General features: G+C 50.9%; 1 protein-coding gene across 1 annotated transcript in view; it reads right to left on the bottom strand.

Moving 5' to 3' along the window:
- Window positions 1-24,748, bottom strand: part of ZNF618 (zinc finger protein 618) — a 61,144-nt gene that overhangs the window by 7,754 nt on the left and 28,642 nt on the right. The window contains exons 7-12 of the mRNA XM_045296648.1: window positions 24,192-24,251; window positions 23,552-23,641; window positions 9,672-9,911; window positions 6,954-7,034; window positions 5,091-5,135; window positions 4,312-4,389 (exon numbers count right to left, since the gene is read on the bottom strand). Coding sequence (XP_045152583.1) covers window positions 4,312-4,389; window positions 5,091-5,135; window positions 6,954-7,034; window positions 9,672-9,911; window positions 23,552-23,641; window positions 24,192-24,251 — 594 coding nt within the window. The remainder of the gene's footprint in view (window positions 1-4,311; window positions 4,390-5,090; window positions 5,136-6,953; window positions 7,035-9,671; window positions 9,912-23,551; window positions 23,642-24,191; window positions 24,252-24,748) is intronic.

Genomic DNA, 24,748 nt, shown 5'->3' with positions numbered 1-24,748 from the left:
GGGGTGGAGCTCAGGATGTGATCAAGGTCAAGCCTCGCCTCCTGACACCCCCTTGGGAGTGTGGCCTTCTTAGAAGAGAGGAAACTGGGATCTCTCTCTCTCTTCACAGAAGACATAAATACGCAAGAAAGATAGGTGACAAAACGCAACACCCACTCAGGAAGCAAATTCTTAGCAACCAATAAAGAAAAAGAAAATTCCTCAACCAGAGAAAGGACCATGATTTTAAAAATCTATGTTTACAAAAATAAAAGGATGATAAGAAAATAGGATGAACAATAATTTATCAACACATTAGATAGTCTAGATGAAATGGAACAAAATCCCTAAAAAGATATAAACTACTGAAACTGATTTAAGAAAAAAAGGAAAGAACAAAACCGCAACAGACCTATGATAAAGAGACTAAATAAATAATAAAAAACACTCCCATCCACAGGGGTGTGTGTAAAGGAGAGATACGGATCAGGCTTAATGGCTTCACTGGTGAATTCTACATTTGTTGAAAGAAGAACCCAAACTAATCTTTCACAAACTCTTGTAAAAATGGAAGGCAGGAGACAGTTCTCATTTTGTAAGGCTAGTATACTCCTGATAACCAAACCAGACAAAAGCTCTCACAAGAAAACTGCAACCCAATAGCTCCAATGACTATAAAGATCCAGCAACATGTCCCACTAATAAAAAGACAATCCCACTGAAAACGAGCGAAGGATCTGAGTAGACGTTTTCCCAGATACTCCGTTGGCCCAGAAGCTTATGAAAGGAAGCCCAACATCCGTGGCTAAGGAAATGCCACTCAAAGACACTAAGAGACACCACTCCATAGCCAGTAAGTAGGCTGGCAACAATGAAAAAGACGGTAACAAGCGCTGGTGAGGATATGGAATAATTAGAACCCTTCCACACTGTTGGTGGCGAAGCAAAAATGGTGCTTTGGAAAACAGCCCGATAGTTCCTCAAATGTTTAGCACAAAGCTATCTAATGAGCCAGTCATTCCACCCCAAGGCGCTTACTCAAGAGAAAGGGAACATATGTCTACTCAGGGGAGTCACGCCTATGATAATGGTGGTGGAAGACTTGGACGAGGACAGCGAGAAGGGTGTGCCACTGGAAGAGCGTTGTCCACGTCAATGAACTGTCCACGCAGAAGCAGCTGTGGAGATGGAGTATTTTTTTCCATTCATATTTTCGTCAAAATAAAATATAATAGAGGAAACCAATGTCCACACCCTTGCACTTGATGGTCATGGCGGTTTTATTCATAAGAGCCCCAAACTGGGGACAACAAACCAGTTGTTTATCACTTGGTGGATGGATACACAGATTGTGGTATGTTTGTACCAGGGAACACTACTCAGCAATAAACAGGAACTACTGGTAGGTTTTGAAATAACATGCACGAATCTCAGAGGCATGCAAAGTGAAAGAACTGAGACACAATGGCTAAGCTCACGAATTCCATCTGTGTAAGATTCCAGCCGAGGGACTATGCATTGAGAGAAACAGAGTGCCTGTCCCGGTGGCAATGAAGAGCCTGGCTGGGAGGGGCATGAAGGAGATTTCTGGGTGGTGGGTGATGATACACATTTGAATGATGGTGAACTGACTGTCTACACTTGTCAAAACCGATCACCGTGTACTTCAATTTAGTAAATGATGTCTCAGTAAATCTGATTTTCTACACAGTGGAAAGAAGCCTCTTAATATAGCAACAGAATGGAGTGAGATGGTGGCTGATCTTTCATTTTCTAACGCCTCTGCACTTCCCACTTCCTTTAGTGAACAGAACTTCCTTTTAAAGAGGAAAACAAAACAAAACAAAAAGCTTCAAAAAACAAGCACCTTTCTTGTGAACTTTCTCCACCCCGGAGTTCAGGTTGCTGTAGGCCGTGGACTTGAACCAGGCTCTGCCATGGCTGTGGGGAGTGTCCGTCACTTCAACGCGCCGGGCCTGCCTCACCTCCTCCCTCCAGAATTCGGGGGCTGGTGAGCCCCGTTCTCTGCCCTTCCACAGACTTGGGACCAAGATGACTGCATGGCTGCTTAGAATGTCCTCTATAACCGCACAGAAGGGCGCTGGTGACACAGTAGGTGACGTGGTGCACTACTAACTGGAAGGTGAATGGTCAGCCTTGGAAAACCTCCTGGGAAATCCTACAGGGTCACCGGAAGTGAGATCGGAATTCTTCCCAAAGTCCAGAGCCCTAGGGACACTCTGGGATAAGCACTGGGCTGCCAACCACCAAGTTGGTGGTTCAAATTCAACCAGCTACTGTGTGGGAGAAAGATGAGGCTGTCTGATTCCGAAGACTCACATTCTAAGAAACCCGACAAAGGGTTGTGGTGAGTTGGAATCGATTGATGGCAAGTCGATTGGGTTGAGTTGGGTTTGGGCGCTGAAACTCAGGTTACTGGATATGGGTCTCTGTGTACCAGCAGACTCTGACATCGAGTTGGTTCCGACCCTACAGAACAGGGGAGAACGGCCCCTTTTGGGTTTCCAAGATTTCCAATCTTTTATGGGAGTTGACATAGCTTCATTTTTCTTCTGTGAAATAGCTGGTGTATTCGAACTGTTAACAGCTTTGAGCGTAGCCCACTACGCGACCGGGGCCCCTTCACACAGCAGGGGGTGCAGAGGGTGGGTGCACAGCTGGAGTAAAGGTGGTCTTTCAGAGAGAGATCAACTCAGGCTGGGGGAGGCCTCCGTCCTGGGTCTTAGAACATGCCATGGCCCTCCACACCTGACATGTCATCTCCCAAACCCTCCCCCAGCTCTGCGACTTTACCACCTTACCAATAAGACTTGACCTCCAGAGAAGGGAGGTGGCTCACAGGGATCAGAAACCAAAGGGTCGGCCACCACCCAAATCCTAAAACTGTGAATGGCCAGCGGCTGGCTGCCTGGGAACCCAACGGTGGGGCAGGGAAGGCCGGAGGTGCTGCCCGTTCTGTTAGTGCCTGGGTTGCCACAGGGAGTATTTCCACCACACAGGCTCTAGAGTTCTGAGTGCAGGTTGAAATCCTGACTGTGCCAGCCAGGTGTGATGGCACCGCCTCCAGCAAGTCCCTTCACCACGTTGTGCCTCCAGGTGTGGACGCTTCACTGCAGGGAGGCCCCGAGAAGCCGCCGAGTGAATACAGGGGGGCCTTAGAGCAGTGGTTCTCAACCTTCCTCAGGCTGTGTCCTTTCACACGGTTCCTCATGGGGTCGTGACCCCCCCCCCCAAACATAAAATTATTTTCGTTGCTACTTCATCTCTGTCATTTTGCTACTGTTATGAATCGGGTGACCACTGTGAAAGTGTCATTCGACCCCCAAAGGGGTGGAGACCCACAGATTAAGAACCGCTGTCTTAGCATCAGAGCCCGCACGATACTAGATTATTTCCACCAGCTGTGTGTGGACCGGTGAGCATGTTCTCTGAGCCTCGGTTTATCCACCTGTATAATGGAGAGGCACTCGCCAGCCCAGACAGCTGTGTCGGGAAGCTCTGATGCAGTCAGTTACGGGAAGCGTCAGGGAGACTCCTGGCGTGCTGTCAACACTCACTATTGAGCTGTTTATAGCATCGCTCCTGCCAACACCCCCTGAGCTGTCAGCAGGGACACAGCAGGCTCTCCCAGGGAAGAGAAAGGGAGTTTATTAGCGGGAATTAGCCCGCGCCGTTCAGCAGCCCCTTAATGAGATTGGTGTTAGTCGAGGCTGATCCTCCTTATCAGCCGCGCTATGAACTGCGCAGATCATGACGCTTAATTTCTCTCTATAGAGGCAATCCTTTAATCCCGATTCAGGCTGCCTGGGATTTGGACTGCTTCGCACCGGAGTGCTGGGAGCATTCTCCGGCAGCACTGGACCAGAACAAAGCACCTCAGGGAAGCAAGCCTTGGGAGAGGGAGAGGTAGGGCCACAGCAGGGCACGCCCAGCCTCCATCTACAGCCTCCTAATTGAGTGCAGAAGCACCCACCTGCTTCCAGGGCCCCGCTCCTTAACTCAATGCCTGACACCAGAGCAAAAGTGCCCCGCTGGGTTTCTGAGGCTGTCCATCTTCATGGAAGCTGACAGCGCCATCTTTCTCCCGTGGAGGGCTGGTGGGTTAGGACCCCAACCTTGTGCTTAGCAGTCCCTTGCTTAACCCACAGCACCACCAGCGCACCTTGGAATTAGTGTCTAGCATACAGAAAATACCCCGTGCACTTAGAACCGAAGGAATGGCAGGAATGGCAGGAGAACAGACTAGTGTCCGCCCGGCCGGCCACCCCTACAGAGCTGTCCCAGCAGCACGCATCTCTGTGGGTCCCTCACCTGCATGGGACTGCATGTGCTCCAGGAGGTTGTTGTAGAACTGGAACTGGATGCCGCAGGCACCACACGTGTAGGGCTCTGCGGGAGAAGTGAGGCAGTCAGGTCAGGGGCAGAGCAGACCTGGACGTCCCTGCTGGCCTGAGGCAATGTGGCCTAGGTCCCTGTCCTTGGGGCTTAAGGCCTAGCCTGTCTGCCTCCCTGTCCGTAAATCAGCCACGGTGAGGCTGGCGAAGGCAGGAAGGATGGAGACAGACAGGAAGACAGGCAGGCCATCTGGTCCACCAGGCAGGTATTTATTAAGCGCTTACTGTGTGCCAGGCATTGTGTGGTCCCTGGATGAGGGGCCGAGGGGAGACATGCCTAGACCAAGAGCTCCCTCAGGGCGGGGCCTGTGTCACATGGGGTCTCCCAGCCCATCGCTCTGCCCAGGAGCCACAACTGAGGCAAGGTGTCGGGAAGGAAACACCAAGAAGTAAATCACAGAAAATAGGAAGGGGGTAGGCAAAGGAAGGAGGGAGAGAGGCCAGAGGGAGGAAGAGGGCATGTCTGAAGGGTCCTCAGCCACCCCAAGGAGCAGTGGGAACTGGGTGGGCTGACTGCTCCTAGGGCTGCGGAGGAGAGGGTGCAGAGGCAGACTGCCCTGTCCCCACATAAGCTCGGCTCCAGCAGCCTGGCCCAGTGCAGGGTGGATCCCAGTTGGCAGCTGGGGAAGGTCCCCAGAGGGCGTGACTAGCCGAGTCCACTCCTGCACTGCTGGATGGGATGGGGTCGTCACTTACTCTGTAGGAGAGGGAAAGGATTGGAAATCAGGGGACTTGCAGTTTCTGCAAAAGAGAAACAATTTAGCCAAGTCTCTTCCAAGGTCCTAGGATGCGAACATCATCATTTCTGTTCTAATAACCATGAGCTTGGAGGGACTCTCGGTGGGACCGGACAGCTAGGCTGCTGGAATAGGGGCAGGCTGGGCCTGGAGCACCCCTGGCAGGGCCCTCACATGCACCAGAAAGGACATGTGTGCCAAGAGGCAGCCCACTGGGGACTAGAAGTGGCTTCTAGGTCCTGTTCTGGGGACAGGAGGGTCTGATGCCAAACAGAGAAGCCACCGGTGGGAGCAGGGCAGGGCAGGGCAGGGCAGGGGCAGTGGTTGTATGATTCTACTTTCCCACAGGTCAGGGGCAGAGGCAGCAGCATGGAGGCCTCATGGACTGCACTGTGAGGCCCGCTCCAGCACCTAGCATGTGGACGACCCAGGGCCACAAGCCCCCGCTCCTGAACCTCAGCTTCCTGGTCCAAAGAGTGAAGTGGCAGAGGTGCTGTGGCCCACCGCGCGCGGGGGAGGATGAAAGCAGACAGACACACAAAGCTCTGAACACAAGCGGGCACACAGTAAGCGCTCAATAAATGGTGGATACCAGCGGCAGGACTTCCACACCAACCCCAAGGCGAAAGGTCAGCTCCCAACCCGTGCACAATGTGGGCATCTGGGGTGGGTGCAGTGAGGCTCGGCTGCGAGCTCTGTTCCCTCCTACCATTGTGGCCCAGGCCCATGGGGCCGGGCAAGTCCCGCCAGCCCAGAAGCCCTGCTGGGGGCAGAGGTCAGTGTGCACCCGGGTGTCTCCTGAGAGGTAGATTATGGGAGCACATTTCTAAAGGGGGAGACAGTTTGGGGAAGCCACTGTGTTCTCTATGACTCAAGGGGGTCGGTGCCAGAATCTTTGCCTCCCTAATCACTCAGCCCTGGCCCCATCCCCCCCAGGGCGTCCTCCAGTCTGCAGCCCCTCCGGACAGTCACACCAGCACGGGAACATCGGAGTGTGGGGCTGACCATGCTCACTGACTGCACCGCACACCGGGTTCAGTGCCATCTCCCACATCAGAGACACGTCCCAGTCCACCCGTGGTGGAGCCGGGGTTCAAACCTCAGCTCTAGACTTAAGTGGGACTTCACACTGCCACAGGTAATGCCTGTGCTCCCCACTGTTTCCTGACACCCAACCAGCGCCCAGCACAGGCAGTACCCAACACTGGGGGAATTTAACTTCAACGGTGCAAGGCACATGACTCGGGGCCTTATCTTAGCAGAACGAGGGTGAGAGTTCCCCTGTCAGCCCGCCCTGGTCTTCCCTGTGCAGGCCGCCCGCTGCGCCTACCCCAGCCCTGCTGTCATGCCCAGGGTCATGCTCCGGGAGAGCAGCTCTGCTCTGGGCGCCAAGGCTCTACAAGCAGCCACCAGGGGGCACCAAAACACCACCGAGAGCCCACCTCCTGCAAGAGCCCACTTGAGAGCCAAGTCCTGCAGGACTTGGTAGGGGCAGCGGGCAGGGCGCCTTTGTTTGGACCACCCCTCCCACTGAGGTCCACCCACTGGAGTCTCAAGTGGGACCCGAACTGGAGTTCATAGATCTCTATTGCACCCCCTTGCCTAACTGGTTGGAACCCTCACCTTAAAAATGTAGCAACGGTTCCCTTAGACCTCAACATCTGGGGCTGTGGGACCTGGACCGAGGGGCCTCTCTCCACGGAGATGACAGAGAGGGGCCACAATGCCAGCGGGAGGTCCCTGGAGGAATGGCTAGGCTCTGCTTGTCCCCACCCACAGGCTCCATCCTGCACCAGACCTCAGCGTGGGGTGGGGCACTCACCGCTGGAGTTCTGGGAGCTGCTATTGGTCTCTTCAAAGTGGTTCTGTGCTTTGCCTTCCACTCTCCGGCTGAAAGCGCTTTCTGCTGGTGGGACAGGAGGGAGAGAGGGAACACTGCTGAGTGGTCAGCACTGGTGGGAAGCCTTGGCAGGGCCTTGGGTGAGTGCCAGGATCTGCTGGGAGACTCAGCAGGGGACCTTATGCCTGACTCCCCTGCCAGGCTCCCCTGCGTGGCCCTGACACATTGCCAGGACCCCAACAGACCTACCTGATAGAGCTGGGACGACCGGGCCTCGGGTTCTTCCTGTCCTGGGCTCGTGGGAGCCACACTGGCACCATGTGCCCTCCCCACCTCCACCCCCACCCCCACTGCAACAACCACGATCGTGCAGGGATGGTCCTCCGGTGGCAGGGAGGTCACAGTCAGAGTTCCCCTGGGGCCTCATGGCCTACAAGCTGGCTCATCCCTCTCCAGAAGCCCATGGTGCAGTGCTAGGTAGGGTGTGACAGGGTGGCTGGAAGGTCACCTGGCTTCTCGCCGTGCTCCTGGAGCACTGGGATGGCAGAAAGGGCTCTGCTATAAAAGGCATCAGGGAATGAGGCCAGTCATTTGGGCCGCGCAGCCCCTCCAGCCCCGTCCTGGAGAACGGCTGGCAGGCACATATGAGAGGCTCTGAAACGTTGCACTGGAGAGAGACCCGTTTAGCTTCATGCGACCCAGGCGGTCTCAGATCCTGTTGTTTTGAAAACGTTAGACCCCCTTCTTACCCCATGCAAATGGTGACCCAGGGCACCTGCTTGGGGAAATGCCACTCTCACACACGCCAGCCTCCTCGCCAGAGAGGGGCGTGACGGGAAAGACCCTACAGGGTCCAGCTCAATTCCCCACCTCCAGGGTGGCCTTTCCTGCCCAAGCTGTTGACAGTTTCACAAGGACCCCTCCCTTCAAGAGCTGTCTGTGGAATGCTTGCACCGAGGCGCCCCCCTGCCCGCCTCGGGAAGCTGTCCGTCAACTGACGAAGGGGAGCCTGCAGTTCTTTGCCAGAAGAAAGGGAGGGGGCTCCCCCTTCCCGAGCACCCACAATGCTTCAGGTCCTGGTCCGGGAACTTCTCCCTCAACGCTTCCAAGAGTGCTGTGAGGTCACTGTCAACCCCAGTTCACAGGTGTGTGCGGGGTGGGGCAGGGGTTGTGAGGTTCCTGGGGCCTCTGAGGCGGCAGAAGGAGTCATTACGTGGCAGACACTATCCCTTTCAATAGTTTGGAGCTTAGAAAGAGCCCTCCTCCATCTCCAGAAGTCCCTGTGCACACAGTGGACAGGTCTCCATCTGGAGAGGGTTTTCCACCAGGCTGAGATACAATTCCACACTACTGAGAGGGGCCTGCATGCTGGGATGCCGAGACTTCTGGTGCTCAGCTGGTGAAGCAAATGTCGGGCCGCTGTCCCTGCCCCAGGCACCTCTGGCTAGAAGCCAGCGTGTAGCACTGAGGTGCCCACGCTCGGGCACGGACATATACCAAGAGCTGCTTATTCTAAAGTGACAGGTACAGGGACAACTTCCAGCTGTCACATGTGTCCTGACAATCCCAAGCAGGCTCCTGTGCACAGCCCCCCGCTGGTAAGGCCAGATGCGACCGTACCGCAATTCTTCCAAATCACAGGCAGGCAGTCCTGGGCCTGCCTGGCCCATGGCTTGCTGGAGCACTGAGGTTCAAGAGCCAGCATGTACCCGTGGACGCCCCTGCAGGTGGTGCTGCCCTGTGCAAACTGCAGGCACAAAAGCCTCCCGCTTATGTGCGCCACAAGTAGGAACAGCGTCGAAGGCTGCGATTCCATTGTTCAGTTGAACCCACAGCCACCCCTGAGCCTTCCAGGAATAGCCTGTTTATCATCTGTAGAGACCGTTGCAAAAAAAAATTAAAAAAAAGCATCGGAGACCACTTCTCTCAACAGTGTTTGACTGACAGGCTGGTGAACCAACTGCTCTCCTTTGGAAGCTCTAACCGTCAGCACACACGGGGGGGCTCTAAAAAGTTTGTGGGAAACTGGCTCCTGACTGCCGACTGGGCCCTCTGGGCCACGGAGGGATCTCGGGGTAGCGCTGGGCCTCCCCCTGCTTCATGGACAAGCAGCTCCTGCTGGAACTCAGTGTGCGTCCTGAGCCAGCAAACAGGTGGGTGAGTGGGGCTGCATGACAGGCAGACCACAGCTCAATCCCTGGCAGGACAACTTCCAGGCGGCCTCTGTGCTGAGAGGCAGCAGGGTGCGGTGGGGACTGGGGCCAAATGGACAGCGGGTCCTGTGAAGGGAGCAGCCCTGGAGGAAAGGGGGCCCAGGACCCCCAGATCAGAGTTTTTCCAATGTCAGCTGCACATTTTTAAACTTTGCATGATCCAAATGATGGAAATTAATTTTTTTTATTTAAAAATATTTTGGGGGCCAAATGAAACAGACTTTAGGCTGCAACACTGGGGGCGGGGGGAAGAGTTTCGTGACTTAAAATATAGTTTGCAAATCAAATCACCTTGTGGAACCGTCTGATTGTGGGTGAGGAAGTACAAGTCCCAGGGGCCAGGTGGCTTGCCCCTGCTCCCAGAACCTGGTCATGGAGCTGGGACTCTGGTCTGAGGGGCTTCCGCCCTCGCTCTCGAAGGAAAGATGAGCCTGGGCCCAGCTGCAGCGGGTGGGCAGTGGGGGGAGGTAGCATAAGCCATTGGTACCTGCAGTTGCCTTGCTTGCTGGAGATCCCGAATTTGGCGTGCGGAACGTCTGGGTTTGGGTGGCTGGAGGGGTGCGGTGCAGGAGGGTGGCACATCGGACCACGGAGGCTGGAGCTTTTTTCCCCGGCTGGTTCGTCTGGGTCTTCGCTGCCACAAAGCGTGGTGATGGGGAGACCTCTGGATGTGAGCACTCAGAACCCGTGTCTGGATCTTCCGGCGGCTCCCACCCGGGGGCAGTACCTGCGAGGGTCACGCTCTCAGTCCTCGTGGACCCTCGGAGAGACAGTGGGTGGGCTATCGTGCCCAAGGGCCAGGATTGATTCCACCAGGCCTCTTCTGAGCCCAGAGAGCAAGGACCGTCTCAGCCCCACCCAGAGCCCGAGCGTCCCAGATCCTTCCCTAACTCCTCCTCGCGGGAAGCTCGTCAGCACTAGCAGGAGGTGGTCTGCCGCCCGCTGCCAGAGCCACCCACCACCTGGACCAGCCGGTCGCTAGGTCGCTAACCTCTGAAGCCATCTGACCGATTTAACCCAAGGCCACATGTATTTCCCGGCATGCTGGCTCCCATGTTTCTTTTCCTTCAAAGGAAGGCTTGTTTGGAAGCGGAAGGAGAGAAAGCACACAGGCAGGGGCATTCTGGGTTGAGAGGGTGGAGGTAGGGGAAGGCAGAGTTGCCCAACATTGTCCTTGAGGTGTTAGGGGAGGGGGACTTGGGAACTCTCTGGCTGCCTTGGGGGGCAGGCAGTGCGTAGCCCAATGGCTAACTAACAAGTCAGCCTCTCCAATCCTTTACACTCTTCTCGCCCCCTCTAGGCCTTAGCTAGCTCAAACCCACCGCCTGACCAAAGTAGGGCCACTACCCTGTGCATCACCAACCCCTCGAGGATTTTGTGAGAATGCAAAAAAACCTGCAAAGATCTTGGGTGGAAACAGTCATTCAAATAAAAGCAGCTGCTATTGATTTTGATTTTTTGTATTAAGGGACAAAGGAACCAGGGCCCAGAATGACTGACAAACTTGCTGACAGACACGCAGAAAGTGAGTGAGTGCCAGGGAGGGAGGGAGCCACAGCTGTTGGCTGCTGCTGAAGGTCTTTGCCTGCGACCACGTGGACCCCATGCCATGCCCTGGACCTGGGCACAGGGGACACACAATTTCAGGGCAACCAGCTTTCTTTGCTGGTCCCCAGTCTCTGCACCTGCAGAACAGCTTCTAGGATGCCCCCCACCCCAAGATCAGACATCTTGAGAGTCAATGGTTCCAGGTAGTACGGGGAGCTCAAGGGCCCCCACGGTGCCTGCTGCCCTGCCCACCCTCCTTCCAGGCCTCCCCCCTTCATCTTCCCATCCACAGCAGACAAAGTCCTTTCTCTTTCCAGCTGGGAGGCCTCTGCCCACACTAGTCTCTGACGGCCTGGAATGCTCTTCTCTCTAGGGTTGGCCTGGACAACCTCTGCTGGCCTCCCTTAGAAACGAGTCCCATTAGTGCAGCCAACCCTGACCTCCTCAGGGAAGCCCTCAACTCCCAAAGCTGGCTGCCACTGAAATGACACCGATAATAATGATGACACTAGAGTTGTCTTCTGGCCAGTGCCTCTTCCCCGGTTAACCTGCATGACCCTGGAGGACAGGGGTCCTGCAGGGTGAGTTCACTGGCACACTCGGCTGTTGGCACATTCTCTGAGACATCACGGAATTGTCGCATCAGTGAGACAGTAAGTGAACGGTCAGGAGAGTCAAACTCAGAAATGCTCAAGTAGCACAAACACCTAAAACAAAGGTATGCTGTCCAAGGGCAGCACTTGCAGGCTATGAGTCTGTCATGCCTGTTCCCCTCCCTTCAGCACAAGGGCAGAGATGGCTGAAACAAACACAGTGGTAAGAGAATGCCACCCCAAGGTGGTGGTGCTGAGCCAGACTGAATGTGCACCCTGAGAACACTAGCACACACTGGTGAAACGGTGAGGGGGTGGGTGGGTAGAGTAGAGTTTCCGACAGTCCAGTGAGCAGTCCGTGTAAGAAGCATGCTGAGATACTTAAACATACGGGATGTTTAACAGATAGGAGAGCACCATGCTGCTCACCAGAGGCTGTAAGGATTTGAGGAGAAGGGCCAGGCAGTTGAGAGGAGGAGAGGGCAAGTCCTCCTTAAACCTTTTACTAGGCGCTCACCCACTCACTGCCATCGACTCACGGCGGCCCTATAGGACTGCAGGAGAAAGCCTGTCTTTCTCCCACTGAGCAGCTGGTAGCTTCCAACTGCTGGCCTTGTAGTCAGCAGCCCCACGCATAAGCACCCCGCCACCAGGTGCTGGGTGTGAGAAGGGGCTCCAGACAAAGGCAATAGTGGCTCTGAGGCTGGGCTGCAGTGAGCAGGAGGGACAGATGCAGAAGGATCCCCATGGGGAAAGCTTCCCGATGGGGAGTTTCGGCTGTAAAGAGAGAACATGGCCGTGATGGAGTAGCTCAGTGGGAGAGGTCGAGCCCTCCTGCTGCATTCATCAGGGAAACTGGAAAAAACAGACGCAACAACTGTTTTCAGGGCTGGGGCACTAAGTAGGTGGCCATAGGACTGATTCAGATGAGAAGAGAAACCTGGGTTGCCCGGTCCCCTGGGGATATTAGCCTGGAGAGGTCCCGGACCGCAGTGCAGAGAGGGTGGGCCCAACAAAGCAGAACACGCTTGCTGGGCTGAGACCAGGAACAGAATCCAGGGTAGCAGCCCCAAGCTCGCTGCCCTCCAGTCAACGCTGAATCAGAGCGACCCCTGTCGGTTTTGCCACCCCTGTGGGTTTTGGAGACTGTAACTGTTTGTGGGGGTGGAAAGCCCAGTCTTTCTCCAGATGAGCTGCTGACCATGCGGATCGCAGCCCAACACATAACCACTACACCACCAGGGCTCCAGATGTGCCTCCAGTTTGGCAAATGAAGAGCAAGGAGGAATTCCACGAAGGTGCAGGGGGTAGGCTGGCAAACCCTGGGAGAAAACAGCTACTGAAGGGCTTGGGACATGCAGGGCTGGGAAGTTTCTACCTGCAGAGGGCACAGACCTTGCCAAGTAGCTCAGGTGGTCAGGTGAGAGCCAGAAAAGCCGTGCCCCCAAATCCAGACCTGCCCTAACAAAGTTTTTTAATATAAGGATGTGAAGTGCCTCTCGGGCCTGTAAGCAAATTACTGCCATCCACCCAAACAAAAACCAACACGGAAGAGAACGAACGGAGGATTCTCTAACAACAGGAATCCACGGAGCACCCATGACCCCTCAGCCACAGCAGGGCGCTGGTGATCACCAACACACACCCAGCAAGGGCAGGGTGAGCAGATCCCCAAACAGAGACCTGGAAACAGCGGTTACCTAGGCCCAGCAAGTCCTAAGGGGAACATTAATATGTTGAAGAGAAACAGAACCAAATGGAGCTTTGAGGGATTGAGAGAGAGAGAGAGAAAGCTAAAATAAAGCATTTGCCTGGTGGGGTGAAAGCAGATTAGATGCTGAAGGAAAACACGTGAGCTTGTAAACAAGGTGATAGAAACGATCCAAAATGAAGCACAGGATGAAAATTAATAGATAAATAAGTAAGAGTGTATCAATGGGCCTGTGGATATCAAACAGTCTTCCATACATATCATTAAAGTTGTGTTAATAGAAGACATGGAAGAGAGTGGGAGAGAAAATCTTTGCACAGAAATATTGGCTAAAATTTGCCCAAGCATGATGACTATAACCCCACTGGATCTAAGCAACTCAGTGGATCTGGAGCAGGATAAATATATCACTCACTCACTCACACACACACACACACACACACACACACACACACACACACACGATCAAATGCTGAAAATCAGCGATGATGAGAAATACCTTACATGCAGCCAGAAAAAAAAAAGCCATTGAATGTAGGTAAATAACAATTGGAATGTTCAGAAACAACACAAGATTAAATGAATGACACTTTAAATAAAGTGCTAAAAATTAAAATCAACCTCCTTCTAAAAATGACGGTGAAATAAAAACCTTTCAGCAGAGATTCAGCGACAGACCAGCAACATGAGAAATGCTACAGAAGGTCTTCCAGATTTGAAACAACAGCAACAAAGGCAGTACGGGGAACTCAGATGTACACGAGGGAAGTAAAGCACAGCAAGTGGGAACTACATGGTCAACATCAGGAAACGGTCTTGGTCTTACGCTCCGCATGCTCACTGCCCCGGAGCTGAATGACTGCTGGAGAGCAGGGACCAGAGGGCTTACGAGGTTCTCTGCGGCTGTCAATCTTTACAAGAGCAAATAGCCTCATCTTTCTACTTCACCGTTCAAAGAGAGAGAGTGATTGTTGGGTTCACAGCGTGTGTGTGTGTGTGTGTGTGTGTGTGTGTGTGTGTGTAAGGATAGTTTGAGGAACAAGAGGATAGTCAATGGAAGCATGTTTGTGGTAAGGTTCTTATACTTGATATATATGATGTGAATTCATGGTGGATTCTGTTAAGTTATACACCACACAGCAACTATGACAAAATCACAATTTTATTAGCTAGAAAGCTAATAGATTAAAAAACTTGACAAATACACAGAATGGCAAGAAAAGAGGAAGCAAAGGAACTCCAGGACTCAATGGGATTAACAGAAAAAATTTGGTCAAGATGGTAAAGAACGCAATCTATTAATGAATCACGTCAAGTACGAAGGGGCTTCAAAAAGTCCACGGACAAACGGAATGAAGAGATCTTGGGATCTTCCCATAAGTCTTTTGACGCTCCCTCATATAAATAAACTAAACACTTTAATGAAAAGACGGAGACTGTCAGGTTCGATAAAGAACAAGAAGCAATTGTATGTGCAGACGTTACATATAAAGACAGATCGACTGTTTATAAGGGATGACAAGATACAGATTGTGCAAACATTCATCATAAGAAAGCTGGGATGGCTATCACAGAAAGTAGAATCTAAGACAAGAGTTGTTACTGGAAATAAATAAGGGATTTAGACAATTAAAAGAGGGTCAATTCATCAAGACATAATTATTCTAAGTGTGTAGCCTTAAGAACACAGCTTCAACGCACACGAGACAACTAGCAGAGGTAAAAGGAAAAACAGGCAAATGCACAACCAGAGTTACAGACTTCAGCCTTTCTCTTTCAGTACTTTAGAGAACACAAACCCACTGCCCCTGAGCCGGCAATTCCTTGCCACTTACTGGCAGCGCAGCTAGGCACTTCAACCTCTGCACCACCAGAGCGCCTCTTCATAGAACAGACAGGTAAGATTTAAAAAAATATGTACGGAACAGGTACAGGAGATCAGAACCATCATCAATTTAACCCGATGCTACACTCAACAGCAGAGTAGATCCTTCCCTCCACACCAAGTGGAAATGGAACAATTAGCAAGACAGACCACATGCTGGCCCATAAAACTATTTCAATAATTTTCAAAGACTGGAATCATGTAGACCACGGTCTCTGGCCACAATGGAATTAAATGATGAAAGAGTAACAAGATCTGTGGAGAAAATTCCAGTCCTGTGGCTTCAATGGTGAATTCTACCAAATATTTGGTAGAACAGGAGAGATAAGACCAATTCAACACAACTCTTTGGAAAATTAGAGAAGCGGGCCTACTTTCCTACTCATTCTATTAGGCCCGCATGGCTCTGATACCCAAATCAGACAAAGATATTAGAAAGCACAGGGCAAATCTGCATGACTCATAAGGAGATGCTAACAATGGGAAAATTTTTTTTTAGCAATTTGAAACAATATGTACAAAGGATGAATACTGATTTTTGAATGACTAAATATTAACCTAAAATTAATAATGCATCGTGACCAAGTGGGTTTTATCCTAGAAATGCAGGTCATGTTTAAAGTCATGTTCAAAGCCAGTATAACTAAAAGACACCTCAGCAGACATACTGAGAAGCACTTTTCAAGATCCAACGTGAATTCTTGATTAAATAACTCTGCAAATTAGGAAAAGGGAACTTCCTCATCTTGCCAAGAGATATCTATTAAAAAAAAACCCTATTAATACTTTCCTCCTAAGACTAGAGGGACAAGGTAAGAATGTGTGCTCACACCATCACTATTCAACTTCATACTGGAGGGTCTAGCTATGTTATAAGGCAAGAACAAATGAAAAGCAGTAAGGTCAGAAAGAAGATGTAAAACTGTCGATACGTAGACAACCTGGTCATCTAAGTAGCAAATCTGACGGCATGTACCAAAAATGTAAGAGAACTAACAATGAGTTACTTAAACAAGGTTGCAGGACACCAGATAGATCATTTTAAAACCCGTATTTCCACATACCAGGAATAAAACTCTGGAATAAAACTCTAAAATTGGCATTAGAAAAACAATACCACTTACAAAAGTGTCAAAAACATTAACGATAGTGATTAAGTCCAACAAAAATAAGTCTACGTTGAAAAGTACAAAACCCTGTTGAGTAATGAAAGGACACGTAACTACACGGAGAGATCAATCATATTCCTGGGTTCAAGGGCCAACCCTGCGAAAGTGTCCGTTCTCACCAAACTTACTTCTAAATTCAACACAACCTTGAAATTTCCAGCACATTTTTACCCTCGACTTTGAATGTGCCAAGGAACTAGAATAAACAGGGGTGGTTTTGAAAAAGAAGTGCAAAGTACAGGGCCCAATCTTATACAATTTAAAGACTTTATTACAAAGCTACTGCAAGCAAAATGTGTGGCACTCATAGACAGATCAGTGGAGCAGAACAGAGTGCCCAGGGAGGGACCCACGTAGAAATGAGCGACTTACTTTTGACAAAGATGCAAAGTGAATGAAGTGAAGAAAGGATAATCTTTTCAATAAACAGTGCGGGATAACTGTCCCTGTGTCTATATGCACGCAAACACACACAGAGAAACCCACTTCAAGCCACAGCAGGCATCGTCTGTAAAAAAACTAACCCAGAGTGGACCACAGAGCTAAATGTACCACTTCAAACCGTGTCTCCCTCGCCCTGAGACAGACAGAAGGCGATTCTCGGGTAGGCGTGAAAAGCATGTCTAACAGAATAAAGGGACGAACTGGACACAGCACTTCACCTCTTTGAGAGCACTGTCAAGTGGCGGGAGGAGCCATTCACAAGGCCAACCTTGAAGAAAGAACTGGAAATCCAGAGTGTCTGCTTTCCTTCCGTTTTGTTCTCAAAACTCCAGTTAGAAGGAAACAGCCCAATTCAAAAGTAGGTCAAATATGTGAACAGGACACCACAGATGACGTGGTACCAAATACGCACGTGAAAAGATGCACAAAACCATTAGTCATTAGTGAAAAGCACACTATCATCACAACGAGATAATGACCTGCTACCACCCAGCCAACTCCGATTCAAAGCAGCCCCTAGGACAGAGCAGAACTGCCCTGGAGGGTTTCCCAAGGCTGTAATCCTTACAGAAGCCACCGGCTACATCTTTTTTTTTTTAAATCATTTTATTGGGGACTCTTAAAGCTCTTATCACAATCCATTCATCCACCCATTGTGTCAAGCACATTTGTACATATGTTGCCATCATCATTTTCAAAACATTTTCTTTCTACTTGAGCCCTTGGTATCAGCTCATTTCCCCCCTCTCCCAACCTCCCTCCCTCATGAACCCTTGATATAATTATACTTTTTTTTCATATCTTATACCAATTGCTGTCTCCCTTCACCCACTTTTCTGCTCTCCATCCTCCTGGGAGGGGGTTATAAGTAGATCATTGTGATCTTTCCTCTCCCACCTTCCCCCAAGATAGCACTACACACCCAAGCACATGGAAACCATTTAAAAGACGCTACTCTATCACTGTAGGCCAGGAACTGGAGTGCGTAAGGACAGTTGGTGGAGTGTCCCATGGCATGGCCACACTGCGTAACTGTTTCTTAAAAAGTGAAATATACAAGTAGCATATGCTATTTTGCTCCTAAGAATTAACCCAACTGGTAAATCACCCGGTATTTACCCTTCCCTGTCATTCTGTTCCTAGGTGTTTATATAAGAAAACTGAGTCTTCTTCCATATGAAGCACATGCTAATGTCCAAAGTAGCCTTGGTTGTATGATCCCCACTGGAAACAAGCTAGATGTCCATTCATGGTGGATGAATAAATCAAAGGTAATTGTGGTAGAGTCACACAATAAACTCGTACTGTGGTCGTTACATGATCTGGTGTCACTTTGGGACTTGAAAGGATTAAGAGTGGAGGTCTATTCTGTCAATCAGGTCATGGACAATGAGGCCTCTGTGTGGGCATGGCCTTCTCCTGAGAATTCTGGGAACTCCTGGATTTCTTCCTTGGAGACGGAAGACACTTGTCTCTCTCTGCTCACTTCCTTGGAGACTCTCTACTGACAAGGCTCACACCCTGTGAGACATCCCTGAGGAGAAGCCACATGGACCTACCCTGATGCAGCCAGAACCCTGGACCCAGAGAAGCCACGTGAAGACCCCTGCCAGTGCTGAGATGCTTACGATGCCACTGGATCTACAAGACTTCCCACCCACTGGTCGTGATGTTCCTGCACTTGGCGTCATTGCATGTGTTGCGTTAGTCCAAAGAGGAGGTTACAGATTGGTGTCAGACATAAGGGGTAATATCGGACTTATGGACTTGATCTGGACTGGGCTGGGATGTTTTGTCAATGTTCAATTGCTCCTACATATAAAGCTCTTTCCCATACACATAAGAGTATGTCTATGAATTTATTTCTCTAGTCGACCCAGACTAACACCAGTACTATGCCAATTTAAAAGATGAACATCATGCAACATGCATGAGTCTTAAAATAATTATACTGAGTTAATAAAGAAGGACTGAAGAGTTCACAAAGTCAGGTTCCACATATGTAGAAGTCTGGCATGGGCAAACTAACACAGTAACGGAAAGCAAATCAGTGCTTGCTCGGGATGAGGATGTGGGAACAGGGATTTTACAAAGGCGTTAGGAAATTTGTGTTAGTCTGGGTACGTTAAAGAAACAAATCCATAGAAGCTCATGTATAAGAGAGAGTTTTATATAAAGGTTAAGTGTGCATCAAGAAAACATCCCAACCTAGTGCTGCCCACAAGTCCAACATTAACCCATTAACCCATATGTCCAACACCAATCCACAAAGTCCTCCTCCATCTCACAAAACAGACACAATGATGCCGACTGCAGGAGGAAAGCCAAGTCAGTGAATGTGTAAGCATCTCAGCCCTGGCAGGGGTGGCCACACGGCTGCTCCAGCACCCAGGGTTGCATTGGGGTAGATCCATGTGGCTTCTTCTCAGGAATGTCTTGCAGGAAGTTAGCCTTGCCAGCTAAAGCAGGGACCTGCTAAGGCAGCTGCACCCTGGTCCGACCATCAGAAAGCAAGAGACCAGAGAACTAGAAAGGCAAGGCTCACTGAACCATTTATCCCTCTGCCTTTCAATTAACCCCACACGTGTTTATCAGCCAGGTTGGCACAATGAACTACCTCAAAACTCTTCTTCGTTGGTGACGGCGATCTGTATGCTCATGACCTCAACTGCATGCATGCCCAGAGCTCAACAGAACGCACTCTGTGAAGATGCACAACTGATTTCATGACACCGTTTCTCAGTAAAGGAGCTTCTTTACAAACGTCACCAGGATCTTTTGATGATGATGATCATCGTCTTAGGAAGTCATTGCTGAGCTGTGAGGCACTCGCCCTAGGAACACGGCTCCTGTCCTGGAGGACTTAATGTTAGGTGAAGCATGGGTGCCTGAGACGGGAGCAAGCAGAAAAGATGTTCATGAACGTAAATTAACTCTACAAAGGAAAAGAAATGTAGCTACCTATCCAGGAGAAAAGACATTAGCACCAAACAACACTTCAGAGAAGGGAGTCGTTCTTTTGGGAAAAAAAAAATAGCCCAACATTGCAACTCCCTTCAGTTCTGTTTAGTGTTTGACTTTTTTTTTACATTCTTAAAGGATTTTAATAAAATATAACCATGGTGACATGTAAGAGTGTAAAAGAGAAAAAAGAAAAAGAACAACAACCCATGTAATTCACTGCATTAACAGAATAAAGGGCGATAATAATAGAATAATCTCCTCAGATTTAGGGAAAATATGCAATCTGAATTTAGGATAAAACGTTCAGTTTGTGTAGGACAGAGTCTTCTGGTTACTTCCCTCAAGGGAACAAAGAACATGGATGAGAGGCTCCTTGGATCCTCATGGACACAGCATTTAAGTGATGGACAGCCCTGATTTCGTGCACTCACTCAGCACTGCACAGAGGGTGCTAACCAGGACAGGGAGGGGAAAATCTCCAAAACACACAGGGAAAAAAGTCACAGAACTGTCTTTACTAAGTGATATCACCATACAAGGAAAATCTTAAGACATCTACCCCTCTCCCCCGCCAAAAAGTAAGGGAAATCCAGTTAGTTGCAGGATACAAATTCAATATGCAGAAATGAACTGCATGCAAGGAATGAGCGATCAGAAAATAAAATACAAAATCACAACAGTGTGAAAAACAAAATGCTTTAGAGATAATTTAAGGAAAGTTGTGCACAACCTCTGAAAACACACAAAATACCGCTCAGCAAATTTTAAGAAGACCTAAATCCACAGTGAGATGTACCATGTTCATAAAATCAATGTGGTTAAAAATGTACACCCCCTTAAATTGATCTGCAGCTTCAATCCCAGTTGGTCTCGGTGCTAAGCAAGAGGGAAAAGAGAATCTTTTTAACACATGGTGTGGGAACAACCTGATGGCGTACGAACACAACAATCGGTAAGTCAGAACCCATCCCATTCACAAAAGTTGGCTGGAAGTGGACCATGGAAGCAAAAGCAAATGCTAAAATTATCGGCACGCTTCTGCAAGGTAGTAAAGGAGATTGTCCTGAACACGTTCATGCAGGTAAGCATTTCCCGGGCATGGCCTGGAAAGCACTAACCCAAACCAATCCCACTGGCCTCCAGTCAATTTGGACTCTGAGTGACCCTACAGATCTGACATCGGGTTTCCCAGGCGATGGATCTTTTCGGGAGCGGTCAGCCACGGCTTTCCTGTGAGGAGCAGCTGGTGCGTTGGACCCTGTGGTTACAAACCCAATGGTTACCTAGCAACGCCACCGGGGACCCTTTCAGAAACCACTCAAAAGAAAGCGAACTCACTACCATCAAGTCCATGCTGACTCACAGCAGCCCTTATAGGGAGAGGGGAACTGCCCCTTTGGGTTTCTCAGACTGCAAGTGCTTCCCAGAGCAGACAGCCACCACTGTCTCCCGCAGAGTAACTGGTGGGTTCAAACCTCTGACCTTGCACTTGACAGTTGAATCTGTTGCCCACTTCACCACCAGGGCTCCTTCAGAAAGCACTAGGTACTTGTGAATGGGGGTGGGGGGGAGGGGGGAGATAAACTAGGCTTCAGGAAAATGCAAAACGCCTCATCAAACGGCACTGTTGGAAAATCAAAAGGCATGCCAAAGACTAGGAGAAAGAATGCACCACACATACATCCGGCAAAGCACCAGGATCCAAAATCTACTTAGCGCTTAGAGACACAACACAGAAACCCAAGCAACCCCGACAAAACGTGAGCCAGCAGCTCCAGACAGTTTCCAAGCAAAATGCACATGCGGCCGATGGCCACTTTGAGAGAAGCGCCACGTTCTTTGTCAGCTGAAGATACAAGTGAGCCAAACCGCTGTATAGGACTCTTTAGAACGGCTGCAAGTAAAATGCCCGGCGCCGCCACATGTTGGCAAGAGATGCGGTGCAAATAGAACTCTCACGGGTGGCTGGCAGATACGTCAAATGCTCCTGGCGTTTTGCAAAGCGGGTTGCCAGTTTCTTAAAAAGTTCCAGGCTCTCCCCTTAAACCCAGCAGTTTTGCTTCTTGGTATTTATCCAAGAGAAAGGCACACCATATGCCCGCAATGAATCTTGTGTGAGCATTAGCCTAGCAGCTTTATTCGCAATAGCTGAAAGCTGGAAGCGACGCAAATAAACTTAACACAGGCAAATGGCTAACCAAGCTGTGGTACTGTCACACGGTGGAACGCTACTCAGCAGTGAAAAAGAATGAATGATGGGTACGCACAACTTATCTGCGTCTCAAGTCCACTCTGCTGAGCCACACACTCCGGGGGTGGCATTTCTGCCCACCAACCTGCCTTGCGTATTCCATCTCCACACAGAACCTACGATGTATATAACCTCTGGACCCAATCCCACTGGGAGACAGTCTTGGGGAAACCAGTCTTCTTTTCGATCTAGCCTAAATCTCTCCAGCTGTATTTCAGACACGCAGCCCTTCGGCGAAGAGCATTCAGAAGAGAGAAACGGAGGGAGAGAAGCCACGGCAGAGAGCCCAAGAAAATAAGACGCCACGGAAGCAGGCAGGCCTTGAGAGAAGCGTCTGGCCCTAGGGAAGAAGTCGGGGTGTGGCTGATGCCCCTCTTTGCCACGGCACCAGCTTCCCAGGATGTTGTTGACGCTGCTGCCTTCTCAAAGGGCCCCAAGAAACACCTCGGGGGAAGAGCCACGGCTGCAGCGCTGACAGTTGTCTCTCAAGGCTGGAACCAAGGTCCTGGGCTGGCGCTGTTGCTAACACCTCACGGTAAGTGCCTTCTGGGGAATGCTCCCCCCCTCCCCCCAGGCAGTGGGGCAGTTCACTTCTGGGTCTCCAGAAGGGCCCAGGCCATTGTGCCCAAGCGCCCGCCCCAGGTGCTGTGAAGCCAGAGGCTGCTGGGTAAATGGAGCCCCCCTTATGCAGGACCCAGTTCTGTGCTTGGCACTGGGTGTTGAGGGGGGTTCCTGGGAGCAGCTGCCTCCAGTTACCTGCCTGAGGGTCACCCCAACTCAGAGCCTGGGGCTGGAAAGGCCCCAGAACACTCACTGGTGGGACTCTCAAGCCCAGAGAAGTGGAGCAATAGGCACGCGGTCACACAGTAGCTGAGGGTCACCTCATGATAGACAGTCCTGACTTCAGGACACGAGGTATACTCTTGGCCCCTGCCACTCTGCTCACCAGGCTGGACTTCTTGGTATCCAGGCCTACAGAGCCTCCTAGCCTCGAGAGCCCTCTTCTCCAGACCCTAACAGCCATTGTGGGGACCACCTGCTGCTGTTGTCAGGAGGGTCAGTCAGCAGCACACCCACACAGAAAGCAGCAGCAGCCCCCACTGACCCTGTGCAATTCCTTCCCTCTGGCCCTCAGCTCTCCCACAAACAGAATGGACGAGTGGGCAGGAATACCTCCAAACATGCTCTTACACATCCATCCTACTGCCTGAGCCTCTGCTTCTGTCTGGTCCCTGTCAGAAGGGGGAAGATCTGAGGGCCTACTGTGCTCCAGCACTTGGGGATCTAAGGTGGAGCTGCTCTCAGACACCAAGGGACAGTGGACGGCAGCTTGTTGGTCCAGGGACCTCCAGGATGGAGAAACTGGGGCCTGTCTGAGATCCTAAGCAAAAAGGCCAGTCTGACCCAGCAGGGCTCCAACTCCAGCCTAGTGCCCCTGCCACCATCTCTTTACTCACAAACAGGGGCATGGTCTTGCTCACACGCCCCCCAGCCTAGGGCCCTGGTGGCTGAGGGTGACTGGCCTGCCTCCCATATCGTGGCTGAACCATGAGGAGGTGGGAGCAGGGTCACTGAGGGACTCAGTCCAAAGCCTCAATTCCACTAAGCGAACAGAGGCTCTCTGGTTTCTGGGCAGGGTTCTCTCAGCTAGATTGGCTACTGCAGCAAGGGTCCTCCGTGACCTAAGGACCAAGAACCTGACCCAGAACCGAGGTCACATTTGTTTTCAACAGCCTCTGACCAAGGCTGGTCCACTTCCTCCCCGGACTCCTCCCACCCGCACACCCGGAGCCAGTACTCACTGATAGGCGCGTGTAAGGCCACGTGCTCCTGGTAGGGCGTGTAGTATTTATACTGCTTCCCGCAGAATTCACAGGTGTAATTGCCGGTTTCTGTCCAGGAAGGAAGACGGTGTGGAATGGGCATCAGCCCCCAGCCCCAAGCAGCAACTTGGCACCCCTGCCCCAGGCCACTCCCTCCCCATTCTGGGACCACCAATGAGAATCAGGGGCCAGTCTTGACTTTAAGTCAGACGGTGTCAGTTCAAATCCTCGCCCAGTCATTTCAAGCTGTGTGACCTTGGGGACGTTTCTTAACCGCCCTGTGCCTCAGTTTCCCTAGCTGTAAAATGAGGAGAACAACAGGACCCCCTTATAGGACTGCCGTGAGGTTGAAACACATCTGTCAAGAGCTTAGAACAGTGCCTGGTACACACTGTTCACATTCCTTGCTCCACCCCCAACCCGGGTGCTCAGGAAATGGGTGGTGGCCTGAGATGACCCCCAGTGCCTGCTTCTCTCATCACCCCCTTTGCAAGCCCTCTGCAAGAGCCACACATGCGCCCCACGCCCCCTCATCTCCAAGATCTGTCCTGCCCAACCTCCTCCCCCTGGGCATAAGGGGTCATTTCTCCTGGTAGGTCCCACCAGACTGTATTTTTACCTCTCTTTTGGCACTGCCTAACTTCTTTCTTCTTAAAAATGTCTGATGTAATATTGTTCACTGGGGGAAAATTATAAAATACTGATAAATACCAAAAAAAATTGTTTTAATGTTCATCACCTATAATCCCCAAAGAGGAGCAGCTCCCCCCATGGGGTAGAGGGTGCATTTTGCCTTTGCCCCAGTCCCCACTCGGCTCCCCTCTCGTCGGGGGCCCTGCTGCTCTCTGCGCTGTCATCTGCCTGGCCCTGGGGACCTTGAATTAGCCAGCCCCGATCTATATCCTCTTTGTAGGCTGGCCTACTCAATCGACAATACTTTGTGAACAGCTGGCCCAATCAATAATTATCGATCTCTACTGGCAGTTATTGGCGGCATGGTTCCCAATGGACTTCGGGATTTGCTGGTCTCGTCTCCTCTAACCAAGGTACTCAACGTTATTTGTAATTTTTTTCCTCCCTTATTATCGATCTCTACTGGCAGTTATTGGCGGCATGGTTCCCAATGGACTTCGGGATTTGCTCGTCTAGTCTCCTCTAACCAAGGTACTCAACATT

Source organism: Echinops telfairi, unplaced genomic scaffold (assembly GCF_000313985.2).
Source record: "Echinops telfairi isolate 266 unplaced genomic scaffold, ASM31398v2 ScPeMD7_7410;HRSCAF=8448, whole genome shotgun sequence".
Classification (NCBI taxonomy): Eukaryota; Metazoa; Chordata; class Mammalia; order Afrosoricida; family Tenrecidae; genus Echinops; species Echinops telfairi.
This window is presented reverse-complemented; position numbering and strand designations above follow the sequence as displayed.